Source organism: Stigmatopora nigra, chromosome 10 (genome assembly GCF_051989575.1).
Source record: "Stigmatopora nigra isolate UIUO_SnigA chromosome 10, RoL_Snig_1.1, whole genome shotgun sequence".
NCBI classification, from domain to species: Eukaryota; Metazoa; Chordata; class Actinopteri; order Syngnathiformes; family Syngnathidae; genus Stigmatopora; species Stigmatopora nigra.
Genome location: NC_135517.1, coordinates 4,828,155 through 4,855,555, shown reverse-complemented (window position 1 = coordinate 4,855,555; position 27,401 = coordinate 4,828,155). Strand labels below are relative to the sequence as shown.

The window sequence follows — 27,401 nt, the reverse complement described above, 5'->3', positions numbered from 1 at the left end:
GGACTTGAAAATGACTTTAGCGTTTCTTAAAAGGTCAAAAGTAACAGGACAATTAGCCTTGCAGATTCCAGGATCAGATATGCATATATGGTTGGAACTCATCCACTTGTATTTAATAATGATGTCACTGCTGACAAAAGTCATAGGATGGATTCTTGAGTGCTTCTGGCAATATAATCTAGTCATATTCAGGCAAATATTCCATAACTCAAGATACAGGACTTTGTAGTGAAAAATGGAAGAGGCCAAAACGTCTAGGGTGTGAAAATAGTTGAAGTAGTTGCAATTAACTGTTAAGGTTTGGCAAGACCTGACACGTAAAACTTCAATTTATGACTATTTATTTGTCCTATTACTTTAGGTACCCTTAAAAGTGGGATCCCTATAAAAAAATATCCACCTCAGTTGGTTGTAAATCCTGCACCCTTAAACATAAATTGCTAGTCAGCATTTTTATCTCAAATCCTCTGTGATATTTCGAGCTAAAAGAAAAGATCTGTCAGTCTCCCACCATGAATGCAACTGACTGTGTTTTCATAATGATCTATTCTAGTGAAATGACATACTGATATATGTATTTATTGTGGCCTATTCTCAAGAATCCTAGAAACAATGTTGCATTTAAAGTGAACAGCTAAGACTAAAACATAGTAGACTGAAGGCAATGGCAAACTGGTAATCTGCAGTGATGCGGTGCTTCTCCCTTTATTATTAGTCATATAATGTTCTCATGCCAGCTCTCTCTCTCCCTCTTTCTCTCTCTCTCTTTCTAGCCTCAAGGTGACTTTCCTTCCTTCTAAGAGACTGCAGCTGTTCCCCACTTTGTTTTGAAAGGACCGAATGTGGATAAGATATGAGGGGACTTGCATAACGCCACCAAGGAAGCAGGAGGAAATTGGGGATGAGAGTTGGGGCAAGGATAGTGTGATCTTGTAAATCAGTTAACAGACAAAAGCTCACGGAGAGATTTCCTATGGCACGGCAAAAAAAAAAAAAAAGAAAACATTTACAGAACTCAATAAGCAACTAGCAAGGTTCATGGCAGTCGTCTTAAAATATCTGGGACAGCTAATCAAATTTAGAGATCAAAATGATGTGAAGATCCAGCTGATGGTATAATAATTCACTTGCCTAATGGTTGTCTGTCTCCTCATGCCCTTTTTTATTTTTAAAGTTATTCATGTTTTATTTGAATGGGTTATGTTTCACCTTGTAAATTCCATTATACTTAATAAGCTGATGAAATGTACGCAATTTATATCACTCACATACAACGACAAGATGGATAGATTACATTTTAATACAGATTTTTGTACTATACAATAACACAGTCATATAAATTTTTTTTACAATACTAATATTTCTCTATAGACAGGGTTATAAATACTGATTAGACACATAGATTATCAACACAAATACGATTACACGTATCTCTTTACAGTAACTACTGTATCTTCATCACAACGGCTCTCTTTCTGTCCGGCAGATGATTGCGACCAAAAAAGAATGAAAAAAAAAATCTCATGGACTAAAACCTAAATGCGACAATTCAATATTTACATCCCTGAAAAATGTACATGAACAAACAAGAATTATTGATTTGAAATTGATTCACAATTAGTGTAAAAGGTGCGAGAGAATGACAGGAGAGATTGCCTAAAGCCCGAGGTGGTATCCAACACTCATATTTGTACAAAGTTTGAAGTCTTTTCTAACTATGAAGTGACATATATCTTTACTTACAGTTATTACACGCAATAGAAGAGTTGATTGAGGGCTGGTTTTTATCATTTCATGTCCAGCACATTTATAAATGTGAGCCCTGAGGAAATAGTGAAACACAGGTACAGTCTAAGTATGTCAAGGACTCAGTGCTGAAGATGGCAGAGGCCCAATACGCCCCAAAGTTCAGTTCAAAAGTAGACTTTCAAATTGAACATGTCATATTTTTTTTTGTTTTGACAGCACTTCTCTGCTTTTATACTGCAGGTACTAGTTTACCCGCTTTGACTAATGAAATATTTCAGACAGACTGTTCACAAGAAATATTGCCCTTTGATTTCCACTGAAAAGCTGAAGTGATCCAGTGGTAATACAGTATCCTGTCATTATGCAACATATAGATACAACAGAATTAGCTAGCCACATTATTTAGGTTAACCCCAGTGGCTCCTTCACACTAAATCCCATTCTGTCCATTCATATTGAAAACCACCCATTTTGTATTCACATTCTTTTGGTTCACATCTTATATTATTATATAATTGCTCAATTCAGAACAAAAAACTCCACCATCCACAAAAAAAAACAATATTACAGACCCATAAGCCCAAAGCTCTTTAGAAAAAAAGTGATAACTGTTAAGTTAAAGATGCTCTTCTGTAAATTGAATATCTTATTTTCACCAATTTGCTGGTAATTTAATATTGTAAACTTCTGAAAGTTTGATTTACTGACCATTAGGATGCACTTACGTGCAAAGTCTCACTTCTACTCTGTAAACAACAGGACATTCAGCACCACACACATTTTTTTCTAGAACTCAATTAAGGCATGAAAAGAATAGGGAAGGGAAAAAAGATAGACCTCAAACTCATTCTCGCTGAGAATACATGTGCAAGTAGATATTATAGATGTTTGTGTGCTTTTAAATGACTTAAGCGCAGACCAGTGTGCAGTGTATGTAAGTGTATGTTTTGTGATTCCGTGTATGATTTCATCCAACCCTTATTTTCTATTGTGGGATATATTTCCAGGTGTGATGTCACCTTAATGTGTTCATCATCTGAGTACATATGCTGCCATTGAGACAGTATTAAGTGGTCAACTAGCTTACAGTAGGAGTGAAGAAAAGTGTCTCTTGTTTCGACTTGTGTGTCCTAAAACCCGAGCTCACGGGACCTGTCCTTTGTAAATGAATGGCTTTTCACACACATGCAAGTTTATACACATTATCCATATCCATCAACAGACATAGGCATACAATCCCTCAAATTCTGAACACAAACATGTGAAGACCAGCCTCATTCCCTTACTGCCTCAGTGAGGCAGCGATCAGTGCCATCACTGGCCTCCACTCGGGCTTTACGACTCTTCCTTTGGCCTCCCCCTTCCACCCAAGAGTTATGAATAACTGTCCCCCCAATAGGAGCTGGATCCACCTGTAGAAGGGAGACCACTCTCTTCTTGACTCGTGTTTTCAGAGCCCGACGTAGCTTCTGCCTTGTAAAAGCATAAAGGAGAGGATGAAATATTGTTGTTCCGTAAGCCATTGCCAGGAAGCAGAGACGGATTCGCACCAAACTGTCGCTAGGGCCCATACAGAGAATCAGGATGTTGACAGCGGATAATGGAGCCCAACAGCCCAAGAAAGTGGATATAATAATCAAAGACATTTTAAGGACACGACGTTGGCGCTCTCGGCGATCTCTGTGTCTACGAACAGCTCGTCTCAATGCGATGATTGCAGAAACTGAGGCCTGGACGCCCATGGAGGAAGCAGGCAATGGGGAAGTGGCGTGGGTCTGCATGGATCCTGAAGCGGGAGTCGGAGAAGCGGGAGTGGCAGGTGTAGTTGCTATGGGGGTGGTAGCAGCTGTACTGACAGTAGTCACCGTAGCTCCGCTGTCCGATATCCCCTGGGGCATGGAAGAGAGTGGGGGAGGCGATGTCGGCGTTGGAGTGGGAGACGGAATGAGGGGGGGATGTGATAGATTCTGATTCTGATTTGAGGAAACTACCTCTGTTGGCAAGGTGAGGTCTTTCTTTTTCGTCCTCCTGCAACGAATCCTGCAGGTGGAGTCCTTGGCACGGTTACTTCTCATCATGTGGGAACCTATTCGAATGTTGAGGGCTTGTAGTATCCGGGAGTAGGTGAACAGCATGACCACAACAGCAATGAAGAAGCAGGGAACTTGTAGTAACAAGTGGTAATAGATTGCCATCCCCGTGTAGTAGCCTTGTCCCCCGACGCACAGTAGTGTTCGATTCTGCCATACCGGTGAAAGGTTGTGTGAAGAGGAGGTGGAAGGGTGTGTGGAGGGTAAAATAGAAGGTTCGAGGGAGTAAAAGAGTGTTGTGGTTCCAACTGTGGATTCAAAGTCATTGTTCAGCCCCTCTGGCTCCTCAATCTCGCTGTCTTTGGCCCTCGAGGAGAAGAAGTCTCCTTCAAGAAAAGGTAGGAAGAATACAGCCAGGGAGACGGCCCAGACTGCTGCCAGGAGCAGTCCAGCACGGCGGGGGTTCAGGAGCCGACTGGCGGGGCGTACAGAAATGTCATAGCGGTCCAAACTGATGACTAGGACGTTAACAGCCGTGGCTACGCTTGTGAATGTGACACAAGCTTCGTGAAAGCAACACAATGTGGCCAAGCTCCCAACACCGCTTCCATTGGCCGGGAGCAAGATGACAGCCACTGTTAGTGGCAGACACAGCACGCACACTAGTATATCCAGAACGTGAAGGTTGACAGTGACTAGGTTACTGACTGAATCAACTAGGTTGGACTGTGCGCAGTATAGTACGAGTACAGTCAAGTTGCTGCTGAAACCTAGGACGAGCTCTAGGATTAGGACTGTGGTTAAAGACACCTGGAAGCCCAGAGGGTAGGGGGAACTCCAGTCGTCGTCCACCCCACCCCCATTTTGTCTATCTAGGAGGCCTACCCCCTGACCATCGCTGGTCTCTGGGACGTCACGATAGCCTTCGGTTTCCATTGGCGCCACAGCACTCCTTTACACATAGCAACAGCGGCTACCACGCCACTTCATAGTCAGTGTTTGTGGGTCGGGGTGGTCTTCTGCAAACAAAAAAAAATGGAAAAGAGAAAGATATACTGTTAAATTGTGATAGCATTTCTGTTCAAGTCAAGATTATCCAATGGGAGAGCTAAGAGCTGACATAGTGCGATAAAAAAAGTGATTCTGTCAGTCAATTGGAATCCTGGGGTGTAGGTCTGCCCAGCCATTTTTTTGAGGACCTGTAATGTCTGAGGAGATGATAGCAAGGTATCTCCAGAACAGTAATTCCCACCAACTGGGCCATGTGAGAGATTATTAGATGTGCCATAGAAAATGAGTCATTTCTCTCATAATTGGAAGGGCTCCAGCTTTTCGGCACTCCATATGGTCGGTCAGAATATTTTCTTTCATCTCTCAACATATGTCAGCATGATATCATGACTGTCAGATCATTTAACTTTTCTCACAGTATGCAGATACTGCCATTCAAACTATAAAATTACACACCCAAAATACAAGCTAGAAAATAGAAACTAAATACATTTAATGCATTATCATCACTTATTATACATTTTCTTGGATTTTTTCAAACATTGTAGTATGTGATCTGGCTCAAATAAAGGTTGGGAAACACTCTATTTAGAGTCTAGAATTTGAATGCGTTATTGTGGATCAATGTGCAGGTAAAAGAGTTACAAAAAACACAGAAGTTCAAATATCTTTCATGAAAATACTTCCAAATGTGTGCTTGAAAGAAATGCAACCCTCTGCAGAGGCTGAGTCAGTGGGTGTTCGATTATGCAATATACATTAATTAGGTCAGAACGTGTGCATGTGGGCCACAGAATGTAAAACATCAAGAACACTCGGCATCTTTCGGTGAGATTCACACACAGTTTAGGTTTTGAAGAGGATTGATTTGATTGTTTTGATTCCAAAGCAACATAAAAATCATAACCTAATAACAAAAATAAAGTAAAGCTGTCACCTTCAACCTACTTTAGAAGTGGCAGCGGGATTGCCGCGAGAACATCCGTGTGGTGAATGTCAACATCGCAGACACCTGACTGAGGGTGGCAGGAGTTAATAGTTCTCACAGTGGGACGTAATGAAGACGAATGGATCAATGATCCACAGACAGTCACACATAAACAACCTTATGAAAAAAGACCAGCTCTTCACACACATTCCACTCTTTCACTCTCTTGCGTCCCTCACTTCTCATCTTTATCTGCTCCGTCTTTGTTATACTGGAAAGGAAAAAGACTATTTTGCTGCAAGGTTTTGTTAACCACGCTGGCTGAACGCATTTACCGCAAAAATACAGCGCTTACCACCTGTCATAAAGATAATAGCCAATATAATAAATTGCCTCTATTAAAAAACAACAAAGCCTAAAAATATATAATGAAATAGAATGTCCTTATTCCTAATATTTGAATGTATATTCTTATTTTTTTGCTTCTTTTTCCTTGTGATTTTTTTAAAATTATGCAATAATTTTTATTTCTTAATTTGGTATTTTTAATCATTTTCACTTTGATTTATTTGATGGATTTTTAATTTTAGTTCCACAAAAGCAAATCCTAAATTTGGTGATATTTAAATGTATTTGTTGAGCCTTTTATTGAAAGTATTGCTTACATATTGCTTACAGCTTAGACAGCCTGTTTTGTTCCACCTGGCGTGCTTTTATTCTGTAAATAAACAGTTACTGTTGTTAAACCCTTGCCCCGCTGTCGACCTTTTCTCCGGCCCAAGAGCTGTTCTCACCCTCTTGTGTGCCCTTTTCTTTTTGTTTTATGTCACACCTTTTCCTCCCATTTGTTAAATCGGAAGGGCCTGCAGGCAAAAAAGGAAGAATCTCAATTGAACAGCGACCTATCTTTATCCGCTAATGGGCTCCACGTGATTTGCAGTGTTACTGGAACATTGGTTTAAAGCATCATCGATTGGACGAGTTTGTGCAAACAAGTGCGCAAACACACTCCTTGTCATCCTCTCACAGGTACATGCACTTTCATTTGAAGCGCTATCTAACAACACTTATGGTTGTTGCTAATTCACTGTGACACAGGCCATGATATCGTTTATTGTAAGAGTAAAGCATGGCATTTTTACCTTTTTTTAAAGCTTTGATGGATTGGATGAGAGTGAGAATGTATCCCTTTGTAGGGTATTTCTGGAGACTCCACTAGGGTGGTTCAAATTTGCTGCCTTGCTTCTGGCAGACTGCCCTGGGGGAGCTGTGGTGCATACTTCCTAACCACTCCTCTAGCTCTATCTAGTGGATGTATAACACAACCCCTACTACTACCACTACTACAACCTACTACCACTACCACTACTACAACCTACTACCACTACCACTACTACAACCTACTACCACTACCACTACTACAACCTACTACCACTACCACTACTACAACCTACTACCACTACCACTACTACAACCTACTACCACTACCACTACTACAACCTACTACCACTACCACTACTACAACCTACTACCACTACCACTACTACAACCTACTACCACTACCACTACTACTACCATTACCACTACTACAACCTACTACCACTACTACAACCTACTACCACTACCACTACTACAACCTACTACCACTACCACTACTACAACCTACTACCACTACCACTACCACTACTACAACCTACTACCACTATTGTGTATCTATTATATCTGTACACCATTGAGCATGTACCATTGTTTGTTTTTGACACCCGATATTATAAACTGTCTCAAAAATAAATAAGAGAAGAAAAATAAAAGTGATGTTATTTACACAGCAGGAGTACTACATATGTAACCACTTGCCTACTGTGGAGTGAGCACGTGTAGTGTTGGTAAGTGAATGTGGCTTTTTTAATTAGCACTGACGTCTAGTGTTTTTTTTCTTCCCTTTTTTGAATCCGCAGAGGACATTTGTCCTTGTATACATGAATGCATTTAAAGTGAAGCTAGATGAAGAGAGGATTTGTGCACATGCAATTCTTCAAAGTGCTCCTCAATCTTGGTCTTAGGGGACCACAGCTTGCATGTTAGATGTTTCTGTTTAGACTGAAATTAAAGTCTGCTCAGCAAGCTCTGCCAATGCCTGCTGAGGATCTAATTATTCAATCAGGAGCGTAGGAGTAAGAAGTGTGATGAAAGGTCAAACTTGAAACAGATTCATCAACGCAATCACAGAGTGGTTGACATTAAGATAGTCATCAACATGTGTACAACTTTGGGCTAATATTGTGGTGACTTTATCTAAGTCTGAGGGGAAATTGTCTTTTCTCCGTTTTCATAATAAACAAGTGCAATCATTTGAAAGCTGCATATTTTATGTTTATCAGTGAGTTCCTTTTTTTGGGGCATTTATTTCATTATAATAAGATTTTTGTTGTTATATTAGCATGAGGAAATTGTAGTCTCCATTTTGACCTCATTTCCCAATTCCTCCAACATATATATGTGAGATTATATGTACTTTATGGTTGTCATGTGACCAGGGCAAACTCCAGCTCACCCTTGACTGAAAACTTGAGAAGTGCTAAGATTAATGGGTAGTTTTGTTCTTGAGAAAATATTTTTTTGCAAACATTCTTCAAAGATGGTACTTAAGGTATCCGAATTCAAAGCGTGTTGTCCACAAAACATCAACAAATATCACCTGTCACTAAATACAATTATCAGTAGCAACATTTTTGCTCAGACTTTAATATGTGTCTCTTATAATTCTAATATTTTGACAGTATGGCATTTCACGGTTTGGTTGAAATGTGGTTTATTGAGGAGTTCATGTTAAAGACTGAAAATTATTCCAAGTGGAAATGCTAAAAAACGAGGTCAAGTTCCAAATATTGAAGTATCAGAAGTTCTGTGAAGTTATTATACTGTTTGATTGCATGTCTATCATCAGAGTAAGTTTTTGATATATAAAAATGCATGACTACGTCTATATATAGTGGGATACGTTTTAGTCAAATACATCATGCTGTTGATCCAAAAGCAATTTATCTAAAATGAAAAGTACATATCAACTCCACTGCATTTGCTTGCAGAACTTGAAAAACATTTTAAGAATTGCACTTTTTAGCCTACTGCTTTTCACTGCTGATTTTTACCCCTCCCCTCTTGTCAACATAAAAATAGACGAGACAGTATTCATCCTTCATGGCGGTGCATGAAGCTTATCTTCCTTAGGTAACATATGAATAGAAATTTCAATCCTTCTACAACTTGACTTCAAAAACCTTTTCTGCTAAATCAAATATATTCCAATCTTAAAATACTCAGTATTCAATTTGAAATGCAAGGGGGATAATTGCCTTGCATCATCACTACACCAACAGACAACATACTTCAAAAGATTGAAGGCATTGTCACGGTTTAACATGGTTTGCTGAAGCTTGAGAAATGTGTCATCAGTTCTATCTATTATAGATTTATCATTGTTAAACTGCAAAATGTCACCACAAATGGGGAGGCAAAGAAAAAGCTTTGATTCTGCACAACACCACAAGTTGACATTTTGGCAAGACGGGCAAAGGAGGCGCTGCTAACAAAGAGAAGAAAAAAAAAGGAAGCCAACAGGATGATAGTGCATGCAGCACGCTGACTCATGGCTGTCTTAGGGATTCCCGGTGTCCGCAGTGAGACAATCGATCAAGGCCTTCATTATCTCACTCAATTCTTCCCGCGGCGCAAACGGCACACAGCCAGCAGGTGGGCAGCCCCAGCATCCCTGGCAGGGCCCCCCCTTCAACACAGTAAATGCTACTGCCACAATGCAATGGCAATTCTGCTTTCAGAATCAAACCACATTGATTTTCTTTCTGTTCGGGTAACCTGAAAAGTTAGTATAGTAGACAAGCAATTTGGTGGTCAGAGAGCAAAGAATTCCATGCAGTGTTTAAAAAGGAAAGATGGGACTCTTCATATGTGCATCACAGTAGAAATAATATTGACAAAAACTAAATAGATATTCTTTTTTCTTGTTCCTAAAAGCGGGGTTATTAGGTCAATAAAAGCTAGTGTTTTATGAAAGTGGCCACCTAACATGAGGCCAGAAATTTTGTCATTTTATTTTACATTTTATCATTTTAACTGATCAAATATATGTATTGCAAGTAACCAATTCCCCTGATTTATGCTATTCATATTAATTGCCACATTGCAACCATAGTTTTTTATTTTCTTGGATTATTAAAGGAAGTAGAAATTCATATTTTTCATACTTAGTACTTGGAACAATTAATGTTATTTATGTTTAACCTTGTCTGTTCCTTTAAAGCAGGGGTGGGGAAAAGTATTCCACTAAGGAGTAGGCAGTAGGGGGGAGGTTTTTATTTCAACCAATAAAAAGGACACCTTTTCAACCAATCTAGTTTCCAGTGCAATCAGTGGATTGCAGTCAGCTGCTTCTTGTTTTCTGCAGAAATCTCATTGATTAAAGTGTTTTTGCTGGATAGGTTGCACCAGAAAACTGCACCCACAGTGGCATTCAAGTACTGGTTTCCCCAACCCTGCTTTAAAGGCAAGTACAAGAACTATCAAATCACATTCTAGAAGTTATTGTGTATGTATATTGGTGCATTAGGAATACTTAGGAAAAAATATAAGACATGGAGGGAGGGAGTGTTTCGTGTGTCGGCCTTACAGCTATGGAGTCCTGGGTTCGAATCCAGGCCATGTCCATCTATGTGGAGTTTGCATATTCTCCTCAGGCCTACATGGGTTACCTCTGGGTACTCTGGTTTCCTCCCACATTCCAAAAAACATACATGGATGGCTGATTGGACATTTTTAAATTGCCCCTAGATATGGGTGTGAGTGTGCATGGTTGTCTGTCTCCTTGTGACTGCTGGGATTGGCTCTAGCACCCCCCGTGACCCTAATAAGGATAAAGCTGTTCAGAAAATGAGATGAAATGAGATAAGACATGGAAAAATGACTTCTTAACTTATCGGCAGCCAGTGATGGTGATAAATGCAGTGCTTAATTATTTTATTATATAGTGTTGGTATGCAAAATAGAGATACTCGACCGAGTCTATGAACACACAAACAGATTGCCCCAAAATTAAACATGCAAATGCTCGTTTGTCATGCTGAGGGAATGACACGGCTGATATTTAGATAATATCCAGGCTAAATGTTGATGACAAGCAGAAAATAATGTTTTACACCAAATATAATTTTGAGTTAATGGAGAAAATGCATTCATTTGGCATCTGGAAAATGTATTATTTCTCATTTAATGAAATTTGACTGAAGGAAAAGAGTTGCAGTGTTCATTTCACTTGCTTTATTAAGCCATCTAAACCCAATCTTTAGATGTGTGTAATGTTTTCAAAACATTTGCAAAAAAATGGGAAAACTTTATATTCAGTAGGAAAAGCAATACAGGCTGTTGTCAAATGAGGAGGAAAACTTCTGATTGTAGTCTTTCGTCTGTCTAGAAAAAAAATAGAGGGAGTAACCAGAATGAAGTAGTAAAATAATGGTTTACAGTAGTCTTAACTAAATGTTTTGATTTTAATGTTATAGAATTTGTGAAGAAAGAGAGATGTACTTTCATGAGTGTGCATTTTATTTTGGAAACACCCTTTGCATGCCATATAAATGAAGTCTAATTTGATATTTGTTATTATGCATTTTGACAGATCTCTAGAAGCTAGCTTGGTTTTTTTTGGGATGCTGGTAACCTTATCACCGTGTAATCTAAACAAATAAATGGATCACATGTGTGCATGTTTAAAAAAAAAAGTCATTTGCTGGCTGTGGTTAGGTCATTGTCTCTAAAATTGAGTTGGTACTTGTTGTTTATATTTGCATTGTTTCATTGGATAGAGAGAGAGAAAGTATTGAGCAGTTTCTCATGCTAAAACCCTATTGAAGTGACTCATATTTATACTCCTGAGATATTCAGCAGCAACTTACTCAACTCACTGCCATGTTTTCCAATCATCATTCTCGTGCAAAATGCCACCCACACTGCACACCTACAGGCGTCCATGCACATGCACCCTGCCAGCACGCTTACTGCGGATGTAGCACGAGACGGTTTGATTATGTGAGGTGCACGACATGCTGTGTGCTTTAGAAACTGCCAAATCTCATCCGCGGAGGAGAGAAGATAGGAAGGGAAAGTAACGGGAGAGACGACAAAAAAATTGAAGTAAGGTGCATTTGAAGGAATGATGGATGGAGAAGCCTGAGGGTTGCACAGATGGGAGCTAAGTCCTAGGGTCGTTTTCTAGGGGGGAGTGTTTGCTCTCTGCTTGCCACCTCCATCTATCTCCTTCCGAAAGGTTCCAGTAGGTGCCACATTGCCTGCCGTTCTTTCTTTACACCATTCATCTTACACTTACACTGCTTGTGGCACACCAATTCGTTTCCTCACTGTAAGTTGCCAGTGGCCCTTGCCCTCATGTTAAAGTATCCTATTTTCCAGACCATAAAGCGTCAAGATATGGCCTATCTTAAAATTTGTTTCATATATAAGGCACTCCAGATTATAAAATGCAGTAGTGGTAGTAGTGGTAGTAGTGGTACAGTAATTCCTCAAATATTGCAGTTAATGTAGAGCAGAAATTATCAAAAAATAATGATTTACCAGTATTGATTCGGACTGATTTTTTGAGGAAAAAATAGTATTTTAGTTGCGCCTAATAGTGCAGCAAATACTGTGTAAAAATGTTAATAATGAAACTACAAATGTTACTACCCGTCTATTGTAAAAGATTAGTAGAATATTCTAAGTTAAATAAGTTTCTACAGTTTGTATTGATTAATATTTTGTTAAAATAGATACCAAGTATGGATAGACCAGTACAGTAGTTATCATGCACATTCTGTGACATAAGAAATAATTAATTAAAATTAAGGAAGCCTTGATGTATCCAAATAATTAATATAACTGATAGTACTGATAAAAATATTGTACCTCCAAATTCGCTTTAATTTTAACAGACTTATCAGAAGAGCCAAACAGACATCCAATAGTTGTAAATATTATTATTAATGATTTTAATTTTAATAAATAAAAGGACTAAAAAGAGATTTCCAAGAGCTATTCGGGATAGCAAGTTAAAATATCACATATTTATCTACATGTTATCTGTATGAATGTTCAGAAGCAATTTAGAATAAGCAGTGATTAGCATTGATAGAAAACATAAAATATCGTACATCCTTACAGATAATGACAATCTTTCTTGCCCCAAAATAAAAATAAATGCACTCGCTTAAAGAGCCTGTCGGAGCACAGAGTATTGACTCCACAAGTTAAAATGCTTTTATTGCATTTACGGGTACTGGTTCTTTTTTTAACCACTCAGTTTCCATAAATAGAAGCCAGCAGCAATCCACAGTGAACACTTTCTACTGAAATCCTGCAGAGCAACTCCCAAAATCAGAGTGCACTCTTAGTGGGAGACCCAGCCGACTGTTGACACACACACTTGCCTGCAAGATGATGTAAAGCAATGTAGTATTTATTGTTGATTGGGTTATTTTGACATGAACATGTCATTGACATTAAGAAACCTGGGAGCTATTTTGAATGATGGAAAATAGCCTCATTTGTCTCCTTTAGTGTCAGGAAATTTCATTCTCCTGTGGATACATCCAATGTAATTCTACCATTTCCCAATATTGTAATTTACTGTGGCAGACATTTTTAAATAAGTGGAAATGCAAAAGCGTCATTTAGCTGGGCAGGCATAACACTCAGTAATCAAGCCAAAGAAAGACTGGGACAACTTGAGATGTTAAATATCCTAAAGCTTCTACCTGAACGTCAATAAAGACATAATAGAAGCCCTGTTAATTATCACAACCAGTAATCCATACAGCGAACTGTGCATAAGGCAAAATCATGGGTCTCAAGATGGTTAGTTTACAGGGTGTGAGACATCATTACTACTTGACAGCTTGTTCGATGGATTTCATTTAGCTCCACCATTCATTAGCGGCACCCCTGCGCACACTTTACACGGCAATGCGATCCCTAGCCCGCAATTTTGCCATTACCCGTGCCACCCATCAATAAGCTCTAATCAGAGCTGCCGTGCAATCACACTTCTTTAAAACTGGAAGAAATCAAGATAAAGTGGCAAAGATGCTGAAATCAGAGTCAATATGAGCAAGCATCCAAAGTCAATGATTGGCCATGATGATAATGACACTCAAACAATGAAACCTCAATCAAGAGGAAGCGTCCATTTATATGGTATATATCTATCACACTGGCTATATCACCCACATTCCTTCTTTCTCTTCAGTGTGGCATTACACCACCATTTTATACGCGGACACCCATGCAGTGAGAATGCACAATGTGAGCCTGTTGAGTTGTGTTGTGAATTGTGAGTGTCTTCGCACAAGGTCATCAGTCCCTTTACAGCTGCTTTCTAGCTATTTGTTTGATAACAAGCCCCTACATTGCTCTTTTTCTAAAGCTGAAATAAGCTTGTGTACACAAGATAACTGCAGTATAAAAGTCTCATTCATAGTGGTGGTCATGTGCAAACATTTTCATTATAGGTGTTATTCCTTTTATACATAGCGGATATAAAAAGTCAATCCACTACTTTTCAAATGCCAGGTTGTTCTGTAATTCATTCAAATAAAAAAAATATATATTTCATGTAAATAATTCATGGAACACTTGTTGAAAGTGCGTTGAAAGCAGGGTTGGACTTTTTGGCTAAATTCCAAAAGACATGTTTGTCAAACACAATTAAGATTGCTTTTGAGGAAGCAATTTTACACAGTTGCAAATGGTGGTCAGCGTTATGATAAAATCCTTAAGCGCCTGCGAGAAAGCTAAAATAAAGACATATTTTTGACCATTAATTCAGGGTGTACCCCTCCTCGATAGGCTCCAGCACTCCCCGTGACCCTAGTGAGGATAAAACCGTTCAAAGAATGAATGAATGAATGAATGAATGAATGAATGAATGCATAACAGTGAAGTACTAAATGAGATAAAAACTAAATAATTTTTGAAAGAAAACCAGAACACTTAAGAGAGAAAATCAGGTTCTAATGGACAACAATAGAATTTCATACTAAAATGTCCATTATGAAAACAAAAATAGTTAGTTTGTTAAATTTTGACAAAAATTATGACATTTTTATTTGAAAAAATATGCCTAGTAAACCCAGTGGCCAGTACGGCTCAAACATAAAGGATAAATCCCAATTTTTATTATTATTTTTTTAAAACAACAACAATATTGATCTAAAAATGACTATTGGCTGCATGTAACCAAGTAACCAGGCCACTTCTACCAGCATTCCTTGCTTACAATTACACACTAGTATGATAGAACCAACGTTTCAATTTTTGTCCCTTGACTCGTACGATTGAGCTATTTGTATATTGTTGCCACAGTGGCATTCTTCTTCACGCTTACTTTGATATGGTGTCCTTTGTGTGCATGCCACTAGGCTCTTCTATTCTGATCTATACCTGACTGCTACCACATTCCCATACTAGAAGCACTTACTAATTCTGCAGCTACAATTGATTTTTTGGAGAAGTTATATTTAGGCACTATGTTATGTAACGTTGCTAAGAATACACGAGGAGTAGAAAAGAACAAGAAAGGATCAGAAAATGGTACAACAGGATAAGATGAGCCAACCAAAGAGTAAGTGGAATTGATGAAGCAGGTTAAAATGATTAAGCTTTTTCGTTCAATGAGGCAATTAGTACTCAATTATTGTACTCATTAATCTATTGCAGACAGGACATTTGTAGCCCAGAAGCGAGTTCATACCGTAGGTTCTCCCCTTTATGACAGGTGGAGGTTTATCTTGATGGAAAACAAAACACAACACGTTTATTTTCTATCTGGGAGAGATAAGACTATGACTGATGAATATTTCAAAAATGCCATGTTCCTGGGGATGAGAGTTAGTAGGAAGTATCTTTCAATGAATAGCTGATATTTCAATCTTGACATATTGACAAGAAGAAAATGATGTCTGTGATCTCCTCTGATTCCCTCCTACATCACTTAAAAATAGAACTGCTCTGATCCCCCTCATACACTTCTCATTCCATCTCTGGACTTGAATAGGGATATTTACCAACAGTTCTGTTTCATGTAATATTATTCAATTATGTTTTTGTTGATTTTTTTTGTATACACAGCTTTAACAAAGTCCTACTCAGAGGAAAGCAAGATTTGTATGTATATAAGGTCAGAAAAGGAAGTTGGAGAATTGTGTTCACAGGAAAAATCCTATTGCCTGATGAAAGTTCTCTTTCCAAAGGGTAGGGTCTTATTATTGCTTTTCTCACTGAGATAGATCTACTTTCAGAGAAACCTATTAACAGATTTTGCATTCAGGTAGTTGAGGAACCAGCAGAAAATTGCTTGTTGAGTTACTGAGCATTCAAAGTGCAGATATGGCTCATGGATTGAACACTTTTACTGCTTGAATCGATACAATTTAATGAATTAAACATGTGAAAGAACCCAATACCCATATTAGATCACATTGCTGAAGCTCAAGCTTGAGTGAATGATGGTTGCAGATTATAACATATTTTATATTCGATCTGATTAGTTGACAGCTCATTAAAATAATTTGTAAAAGTATATGCAAACCCTAATATTGACATATAAAGCATTTGCTCACATTCACAACAATTAAATATGACCCATTTTGGTAATGAGGGCACAATTCAAATATACCTACAAAAACTATAATGACAATTTACTATCACACAACATAAGAAACTCAGGACAAAAGCTAAAATATATATATCTCCAATTTTCTACCCTTGTTTGGGGAAAAATAGGCCCATTGTGACCAACCACAATGTCCAAGAACAGAAATCAGAGACAAAGCGTGTAAAATCAATCATTTTCTACTTTGTTGCCGTAACAATTTTGTAAGCACATTTTAAGGGAGGAAAAAAAATCACTGCTGATTTACGAAAATGAGCCCATCACTCCTAGCTCTGAAGAACAAAATAACTATAATTACAGTTTTTAAAAAACAGCCTCTATCTGAATGTTTTAAAAACAAACAAGCAAACAACCAAGCAGAATAATAAGGAAAAAGTGGCACATTGATGAAACATTTAGTCAATTAGTAAACTGCCAATTTAACGCTCCAAATAACAATGATTAAATAAATAAATGTAACTGTGAAATGACTATGTAATGTCAAAAAGATTGTATGTGTTTTAGCCATTAAGTGCTCACACATGTGCCCTAGAGTACATACAAGCACACTTTCTCTGTTCTTAATAGTCCATTTTTGCCAGCTCACCATGCTGTGCTTGTTTGATTTATCGCTCTACCCGTTCTTTATATTGCCTCTTCAGGTATCGTCATATTCTTTTTTTTTTTCCACCTGTTTTTTGTCCCACTGCGCTGAGATCTTTTTCACCTTCTCATTTGCACGTGCAAGCTCTCTGCAGAGAGCCATGTTGTTTACTAAAGAGGTGATAAAGCGCTGTTAATTTGACATTGCAGACACAGGGGATAGGTGATCTTTTTAGTTTTTTTTTCCCCGTAAAAATACCTAACAGTTAAGCAGCCCAATGTATAAGTGGCTAGCATATCGGCCTTACAGTTCTAGGGCCCCTGGGTTTGATCCCAGGTTCCTCCTACTCTGTGGAGTTTGTATGTGATGTGGGTTTTCCAAGAAATGAATGAATGAACTGAATTGTGTTTGTATGGAAGCTGTAGTTGTTCTATTCGATCACCTTGCTACACACTTTTTTTTAATCAAACTGTTTTTTTATCTTGTGTTTCACAGATTTAATGTGAGAAGATTGAAAATCACCTTCATTTGGCTGCATTGTTAGAGGTACTTTTTTATAGCTTTTTTGTTAGTCATCTTAAATCACACACTCAATTTAGAGTGTCCAATCAGCCTACCATGCATGTCTCTGAAATCTGGGAGGAAACTAGAGTACCCGGATAAAACCCATGCAGACCCGGGGAGAATATGCAAACTCCAAAACAGATGTACCGACCTGGATTTGAACTTAAGACCCCATAGCTATAATACCGATGTACTAAATACTCAAGCCGCTGGGCCGCCATTCATATTCAACATTCAAATCTAATGTTACGTAAATAAACCCCCAATCTGGGTAATTAAAAGTCTTGCTAATTAGATGTTCCAAGAAACATTTTGCAAGTGATGTGAAACCAAAATTGATTTCACTGCAGGCAATAAGCTTTTTTAATTTTTTTTGTATGACAACAGAGAAGCTCTTACATAAATCTTGCACACCAGTGACCCCCGTTTAATCGGCTCAGCAAGAGTCTGGCCATCTCAGCAATGTCATACGTAAAAAAGGAGAAGGGGTGTGGAAGTGGTCACATCATATCACTTTTGCTCATTGCTGGTAGAATAAATTCGACAGTAGGTCTAAATTACGTGGCTGCGTCTAGCTAAAGACTGACTGTGGGTAGAATATTTCCCTCATAAGCAGCATCAAAGGGTCTCTAAAAATATACGCACATGACGCAAACTCTCAATGACCCACATGCAATGGAAATACATTGAGTGGAAGTTAATGGGGAAATATTTATGATATCATTTTGGGTCAAGAAGTACACAAACCTGCAGCAAATGACTCACAATAGGGTTTAATATGTTTGGTATATTATGCTTTTTATAGAATTCTTCAACTTTATTGTATTTCAGTTAATGTAATTCAGTTTTTTCTTGTTTTGTATTGATTTTTTTTAGTTTGTGTATTCCCCAGCTAACACTGTTCGACTTATTGACATTGTTCAAATCCCAAAATAACATTTATAATTATGATGAACCTAACATTCCTAATAGGGAAAGTGTTCATATATGTAATGTTTAATATCCAAAATAAGGCAAAGCTTTTTTAATTGCAAGCACATATATATAATGATTATATAATAATGATAAATCTAACAGAATCTAACATGATGAAGTTACTCTTTTGATCACCCCCAAAAATTACCGTCTGCCCATCTTTTTGATCCAAAAAGCAAAATTTTCACATATATTTATTCTCATTCATTCTATGCAACAAACCTGAGGCAAATGTGTTGCAAGGAAACAAAATTATTGAACAAAAATGTAAACAAAAACCGAGAAATGTCAAGCGGAACACAGGCTACTTGAGGTCAACAGGTTTAATAGCAAAACCTGCCGTCTATGGTCAATAGTTTGATGACCAGCAATTGCGTGACACTTGCTATGAAAGGACCTAATTTGGACCCTGAGCATACGCATCAGCCTTAATGAGATGAGATGTTACATTGCACCATCTTCCATAAGGCAAAAAAATCCATCATTCTGCTGTCACCGTGCACACACACACACGGGTCCAATTTCACTGATCATATCAACACATATGTGTCACACTGCTAAAATGATTTTGATAGCACGTGACAACAATTTCATTTCAAATTCAGTGCCAATTAGGAATCCTGAATAGTGTCATAATGGAATAAATGAGAGCAAAGCATGATGGGTCCTGAGAGGTTATTGCCATTTGAAAGTAATTTGCCAGAAATAATGGAGTTGCACACATTTAGTTGTGGAAGTGCAGCATGTGGCCCCTCAAATAAGCATTTTCTTAAGCGTGGTCCATCCATATGACTGGAGCCCACCAACAATAACCACCACCAATACTGTGTGTCCCCTGCAATATCGTATACTCACTCACAGATTTGAGATTACCTTTTTGTGCCTCAGTGCTTTTGGCACTGTCCTACAGAATTCAATACACATCCTCCAATGAAAGCAAGTCATTAAATCCATCCCAAAACAAGAAATTTACTTGCTTTTATTTTCAAGTACCTAATTGCTACCTTCCACCAATTCCCCATCACATGCTATATCTAAAACATACGAGAATATCTTTATTTTCCAATTGTGAAAAATAATATCAAGCCTTTCTATGTTCCATTTCAGTTTATTTTTCAGTTTTAAAATATATTCATGTTTTAACATTTTTACACTAACAAGTCCACTTACCAGTGTGAAGAGTGGGAACTCCGTTTACATCCTACTGCAGGGGTCCTTCTCCGCTATTGGAACAGGTTCCACTCCAGTGCTTCCCAGGACAGCCGTCTGACAGCCCCAAAACGTGACCAGAATATTTCACCTCCCTTTTGTTATAAATAATATATAGGGACTAGGTGGGCGTCAGTTTTGTAGGGGGTGGACTTTCACCGCAGCAAACAGGTATCGCCTCGCCGTCTCGGCGTTTAAATTCGAAGCTCTGCACTCCGCTGCACCGGAGCATACTTTTCACCGCATCCCACTCACGGACCGGCCGGATGCATCTGTTCCCAAGCAGTCTCTCTGATACGTGGATCTGCAGGAGGATGCAGAGAGGCAGGGAGGGAGGGAGGGAGGGAGGATGGAGGGTGTTTGTTGGAAGGGGGAGGAGTTAGGGATGCGGGAGTACAGGGATGAGGGACAGGAGTGTGCGCACGAGACAAGGAGAGAGGCAGAAATGCTTTTCACAAGGACGACCTGAGATTCCTCAAGGGTGAACACTCTAAATTCAAGCAGATTCCCCAATTACCTGCACCCCTGCTCAAACATACACTCGCACGGAGTACCGCGGAGAACATGGGCATGGAGGAGGATGGTGAGCAGCTCAAAGTGTTAGGGAAGCCATATTTTAGCCAGGGAAATGGGATTCCACAAAAAATGGTGATGGGAGCATCCTTCTCTGCTGTGAGCCGCCACATTGTCACAATGAGCTACAGGCAAGGTCATACTCTGTTTAAACAGTGACCTTGGTCACGCCATAAATACAAGGTCCCTTGTCCCTGGTAATATGCACACATTTGTTATTGGAATGACAGGAGGAAAATGGGGGGGAGATGGATAACAGAAATATAGGATATGGAAGGTGAGAGCAGTTGATGATTTCAGCAGTTCACTGATGAACACTTCATAAACAGGAATTGAGTCATTCTAACATTAATAAATACAGCTTGAATATTTTACGGTAATTAGGTATTATCAGGCAGCAAGGCAGACGAGTGGTTAGTGTGTTGACCTCACAGTTCTGGGGTTGTGGGTTTGATCACAGGTTGGCCTTTACTGTGTAGAGTTTGCATGTTCTCCCTGGGCTTGTGTAGGTTTTCTCCAGTTCCTACCACATCCTAAAACATGCATTGTTGTCTTTCTTAGGGTGTTCCAGCAATCCCTGCGACTCTTGTGAGGATAAGCAGTACAGAATGGATGAATGAATTCCGGAGGAAGGTGTCCAGTGGTCATCATCACCACCGAAACACTTAACCTAGAGGTACAGTATCTCAACTCTGAGTTGCGCCCGAATGAGAAAGCTCATCATATCATTTCTAAAACTGAGAAACTCATTTCAACCACTTGTATCCACACACCTGAGCCAAGGAACGTATATTGACAGTTAGATCGAAAGCATGGCCTCTTTACTCAACTCTCTCGCCACCAGGACAGACCGCTTGAGTGCCTGCAGCACTGCGGACAGCGTCCCAATACGCCTGTCGATCTTACGGTCCAACCTACTCTCACAACATCCCAAGATACTTAAACCCCTCCACCTTAGCACACTCTTGGAGCGGGGAAATCTAACCTCAGACTTAAATGGTTCTGATCTTCATATCAGCCGCCTCACACTCGGCTACAAGCCACCTTATGATTTTCAACAATAAAATGCAAACTACGTATAGACTCATCTGTGAGGGAAATCTAAAGAAACGGTTGGTTTGGAAGTGATGATACAGTACTTGCAACAGACTGAACTGACTATATCATTTATTCATATAGAGCAGTCACTCCACTGTGAAACCATATAATCCAAAGACATTATCACCCCCTCAAGGATGCATCTTCTCTGCTGCTCTTCTTCACAAATGACTGCACCTCAACAAATCCAGCTGTTGAGAAGTCTGCCTGCCGACAGCTCCACGGTTGGTGCAGCCAAAACAATTGAGAAAGCTCTGTCTGCACCCCTGCTGACAAACAATTTTCTGTCTGCACTTTATTTAAACACATACATCGAAATGTCAGTGGGAAGGAAGCAAGGACTGGACACAAATGACAAGTTGCAAGATAACTTGGCCTGAGAGCTTTTCATTTGACATTCATTTCAGGTTTCGGGACATGAAAAGCACACATACACACTGTGCCCAACATAAAATACACTTGTTAAAAGCCCACAACCAAATCTCAATAATAGAACAATTAAAAAACAGACTGTCGGCCAAATTTCAGCATTTGATTTGACTTAATTTTCAGTCATTTTGATTTGGTAGTCGTCAAATGTCTTAAAAGAATATGTACCACTTATTGGTGGATTTCATGAGGATCAGTAACACTTCAGACTGGTATTTTTAGAGAAAAAAATAGATGTACAGTAGGCCTAATCAGACAGTAGTGATTCACTTCCATTTTGGCTTTAAGAGGTAGTTTCTCATTTCAAGTATGACATATTTACATAACTCTGGAAACTGAACAATTTAGGACTGGCAGAATTCTTCAGACGTTAATGACTCATGCCCATTCATTGACTGTGCACACTTTGACAGTTTAAGTACGTTGGATTTGTCAGGAGACTGGACGGAAAAATTAAAGAACCTTGAAATTGGAAAACGTGCACACATTATAACAAACTAAAAAAAAACACCTAAGTGACAGACAAATATGACCATTTCTACTATGTTTTTATGGAAGGTTTAGGAGTGTCCAATCATAAAACCACAAATAGCAATAAAGAAAACAATCTTCAGTTATTTTCAGTCATACATTAACTTAATAACTTATCCAATCATTATATGCTGCAAGGCCCATTTATATAAAAATCAACAATCATACAGTTCATATCAATACTTGGAACAAAATCCAGTATTTTTTGTTGCTGTTGTTGCTGTCTTTTATTGGATTTGGCAGAGCCATTGATTGTAAAAAACAATAACTAGCTGACTAAAATACATTCCACAACAAAGAGTTTGATTTTGTAATCTTCTTGACTTACCCAGGAAAAAATAAGATAAGAATCTACAAACACAGTCATGCTGAAAACCAGATTCATGACAACTGCCACCTTTTTTCAGGCTTGTCATGCATTTTTAATTATTGATTAAGAACCAATAAGCATGCAAGGCAGAGTCTCATGTATCAAAATAGGATTCACAGCTTGTTGAGGTCAAATCATAGTCTTATTTTTCACATTTGACACATGTTTGTTTACACAGTATGACACAAAACCTCATGTTGTGTTAAAAGGTGTTGGGACTACAGTTACATCTCACCAGGTATTCTCTGGAGCCACCTTTCCACATTCACACCACATTTACCAAACAGAAACCTCTGTGAGCATCCAAGCATGAAGTTTTTATTTATTTATTTATTTGTCTTCTTTTTCCAGGTACCATTTGTAATCTCTTCAAAAAAACAGCTTCAAAGATGGCCAGTAATTCTGAGCATGTGCCAACCTCCCACATGCAGTATGCTTGTGTCACTCAGGAACAGAAAAATATCCAAATATACACACACATGTGCACACCCCCTCCCCATATATAAACACATGCATTTGCATAAATCAAATGAAAACACGGATGCAATGACCCGAACGAACACATACAATAATTAGTAGTAGCCTTGTACAATATTGAAGCAAATTTAAGGGTATAATGTTTCAAATTTGTCACATTTTCCCCACCATTTTCCTACAGGATGATGTCACTATTTTCAGCTGCATTTGCCAAACAGGCAGTGGGAAACAGTGTGATTTCTCCTTCAAATCAGAAACACAAGACCATTCAATTCGTGGTGATGTTATGAAAGCAAGCACAAGGTTTCTCTGTTGCAGTTCTAAGTGTAGAAAAACAACAACAAATGCATTGAATGAAAAAAATGAATTATATGGGTTGAAAACTCATTAACTAAAAACTATTCATACTCGCACTCATGCCTAAGGGCAATTTAGAATGTTTAACTAGCCTACCCTGCATGTTTTTGGAATATAGTGCAAAATTGGAGTATCCTGAGAAAACCCACACAAGGCTAGAAAGAACATCCAAACTCCACAGAGTGAGGACCAAGCTGGAATCAAACCCTCTACTTCAGAACGCTGAGTCTGATGTGTTAACCACTGTCCCGCTCAAAAAGTATCGTGAGTAAATTTTGAGCCAAATGGATTAAGAGGGTGAAGGTATAAGCTGAGGACATAAAGACAAGATGTGCAATGGCTGATTAAATGGAGCCTAGCCAATTTAATTGCTGCATTATAAATGAGCTCACATTTACCGTTTGCCATCTTTGAGAAGGCAAATAAGGCCATCCAGAAACATTTGGCTAAAGTGCCTTTCTTAAAGGGATGGGGAAAAAAAAGGTTTCGGCTGACTTCCCCTTCTCATTAGTGCACCTCGGAAGTCCAGACACTTCAATGTGGACTTTGTCTCTATAGGCCAACGGCCTGCTGAGATCCCACCATGTGTCTTTGCAGTCTGTTTGGGGTTGACTGCAAGCTGTAATTGTCCTGCCAGTGTGCATACAATCTCTGAAAGTTTACTACGCCCTGACTTTCAAAGAGTGCTATGTAATGTGAAATAAAACCTACCTTTTAAAACATTCACATAACCAATCATAGTACAGGAGGTCTGCATAAATGACTTGTGCTGCTTTTATTATGTAGACCATGTGACCTGATCGACATGTTGTCATTATGTGAAAGGAAAACGGACGTTTGTGGCTTTGCCAACCTCAGAGGGACTTTATGATAGATCCAAGATGAGACGTTCAGTGACCTGTCACTTCAATGCTACTTGCTTCCACTCCTTTCCTGTTCTTGCTGACCTCTGTCTTGGCCTCTTTTTTCTTGGCTTCCTCCCTCCTCTAAGCATTCATCCTGTCAGCACTTTGACTTGTCCACTCAGCCATACACAACTGGAAGAACAGCTTCTGCCCTTGTCGTGCTCTCTAACCTGTATGGATATTTTCCATTGGCTTGTTGTCGTCACTTCCCCAAACATTTCAGTTTCTCAGATTTTTCTTTGTTTGTTTTTCAGTTAACCGATGTCTTAAAATGTTGACGACATAGATTTAGGTAAGATGAGAAGATGGATAATTAATATAATGCTATCTAGTTGGAATATTGAATCAAATAATTGGTCAGGAGTCCCGGTTGGAACACTTTTTCACTTAGTTGTTTTTGTGAACTTCTTGTCAAGACACTCAACTGATTACAAAGAAAAGTGTAGTCGATTGGTTGGCGCAGAGGTTAGTTCACTGGACTCCCGTCTGGGAGACCTGGGTTCGAATCCTGGTCGTGACACTTTTTCACTTAGTTATTTCTATGGACTTCTTCTCAAGATATTCAAATGATTACAAAGAAAATTGTAGTCACTTGGTTGGCGCAGAGGTTAACTCACTGCACTCCCGTCTGGGAGACCTGGGTTCGAATCCCGGTCGTGACACTTTTTCACTTAGTTATTTCTGTGGACTTCTTCTCAAGACACTCAAATGATTACAAAGAAAAGTGTAGTCACTTGAGTGGCGCAGAGGTTAGATCACAGGACTCCCGTGTGGGAGACCTGGGTTCGAATCCCGGTCGTGACACTTTTTCACTTAGTTATTTCTGTGGACTTCTTCTCAAGACACTCAAATGATTACAAAGAAAAGTGTAGTCACTTGAGTGGCGCAGAGGTTAGATCACAGGACTCCCGTGTGGGAGACCTGGGTTCGATTCCCGCTGCCGTCGTTTGGCTGAAAATACTTGGAAAGAAGAAATGGTCAATGGAATAAGAAGAAGGAAAAAAAAAAAAGAAAAAACTTTTTAATTTATATGAAACACTTAGTCATACTTTTCAGTAAAAGGTTAAATTCCGAACTGCCTTCGGCAGTTCGGAAGAATGTTGGAGGGACCTGTCTGTGCGAAAGGCGTTCTCGGGTCGGCCTTCGGCCGACCCTCGACCGCTTGCTTGGTCAGTGAACCGCCGACACCGGGAAGCGAACTCACGTTCTCTCCGTGCAAAGGCGAGTGTGCAACCCACTACACCAACTCGTGCCCCACTTATACATAGGTGTTGAAACGTTTTATCCAAGGAAATAGGGTGAAACACTTAGTTATTTTTTGGACAAAATGCTTCATCCACCATTGAAGACTTATTAAGTTAAACACTTAGGCATTTTAACTTATTCTTTGAACTGAATATTTGGAAAATCTTTGCCGGCACTGGGAATTGAACCCAGGACCACACCGGTGGCAGACTGATGACTTAGCCACTGGGCCACCAACCTGTAAGAGAAAGCAGTAGTACTTATAGTTTTATCCAAGGAAATGGGGTGAAACACTTAGTCATTTTTTGGACAAAATGTTTCATCCACCACTGAAGACTTATACACTTAAACACTTTGGCATTAAAACTTATTCTTTTAACTGAATAATATTTGGAAAATCTTTGCCTGCACTGGGATTTGAACCCAGGACCACATAGGTGGCAGACTGATGACTTATCCACTGGGCCACCACCCAGTGAGAGAAAGTGGTAGTACTTGTACTTGTACCTCTTTCATTTACCTGAATAATAGTGGGAAAATGTTTGCATGCACTTGGATTTGAACCCAGGACCATAGAGGTGGGAGACTGATGACTTAGCCACTGGGCCACCACTCTCCATGGTCTAGGCAGTAGTGTTTGTATTTTTGTCTCTTTCCACTCCCAGGTAATACTTAGTACTTTATGGTACGCAAAAACACCATAGTATAGAACCAGGACACTTTAGGTGATAGGCTGATACACTAACCCCTTAGACACAGAGTAACTGACACGTGTTTTGAGTACATTCTACTACTACAGCTCATTCCCATTCCTAATATAAGAATATAAGAGGATGGATTTTGGTGGTTGACTTTAGAACTGGTCACCAGTTAATTACATGTACAGAATTCCAATCAAATGTATTTTCTTGCTTTTTCCAATACATAGTACAAGTGGTTGTGTAATGAGACGTTATCAAAGGGTCAAATGAGAGCAGATATTATGGCCATGCATGTGTTTCCAACAAGCGTGACGTTCTAACATTCACTCCTTCCAATAATGATATATTTTCAGTAATCTCTGCTTCCTAGCCAGCTGCTAAATTACAGATTGGCTCATAGGCAGGCGAGATGGGGAAGATGGAAGGAACATTGATAGGAGAGGACTAGGTTGAGCCAAAATAAGAAACCACATCTCAAAATGGAAATATAGTTTAGGATGGCAAATGAGAAATGACATATGCAAATTTTGCCTTACGTACCTAAAATATCCCATGAGATCATTTTAATAATGCTGAGGCATTGCAGCATCTATCTCATCAGAAGCCATAATGAAGATAATATGCTAATAGCTGACTCATACAAAGGGAACAACACATTTCTCTGTTGAAGTGGAGATGGACATTTGATGAAGTCAAATGAGGATGAGGACATGGACAAGGATGCTGGCTGGGTTAGGAGAATGGGAATGGCAACAATAGTATGAATGCAATGACAACTGTGAAAAAAACTGTACATAGCTATACTCAGGAACTATGGAAACACAAAAGAATAGTCTGAAAATATGCATATGAGAAATGAGAATATGCTAATTGCACTTTGAGAAAGATTATAAAATGAAACAGGGCATAGCACAGCACTCAAACTAGG

At 39.0% G+C, this 27,401-nt stretch overlaps 1 protein-coding gene and 1 long non-coding RNA gene across 4 annotated transcripts; one reads left to right on the top strand and one right to left on the bottom strand.

Moving 5' to 3' along the window:
• Nucleotides 1-1,282: 1,282 nt before the first annotated feature.
• Nucleotides 1,283-20,110, bottom strand: LOC144203548 (G-protein coupled receptor 22). Its single transcript, XM_077727058.1, has 2 exons — nt 19,749-20,110; nt 1,283-4,798 (listed from the first exon to the last, which is right to left on the bottom strand). The coding sequence occupies exon 2, from the start codon at nt 4,713-4,715 to the stop codon at nt 3,024-3,026; it is 1,692 nt and encodes a 563-aa protein (XP_077583184.1). The 5' UTR covers nt 4,716-4,798; nt 19,749-20,110; the 3' UTR covers nt 1,283-3,023.
• Nucleotides 10,117-23,714, top strand: LOC144203549 (uncharacterized). 3 transcript variants are annotated; one of them, XR_013327708.1, is made up of 4 exons: nt 10,117-10,282; nt 17,535-17,585; nt 20,922-21,682; nt 23,140-23,714. It is a non-coding gene; the product is annotated as an uncharacterized LOC144203549 (long non-coding RNA). The 3 variants fall into 3 exon arrangements; XR_013327709.1 differs by lacking the exon at nt 23,140-23,714 and having other exon boundaries at nt 10,118-10,282; nt 20,922-21,472; nt 21,540-23,131; XR_013327707.1 differs by lacking the exon at nt 23,140-23,714 and having other exon boundaries at nt 10,119-10,282; nt 20,922-23,131.
• Nucleotides 23,715-27,401: the final 3,687 nt, after the last annotated feature.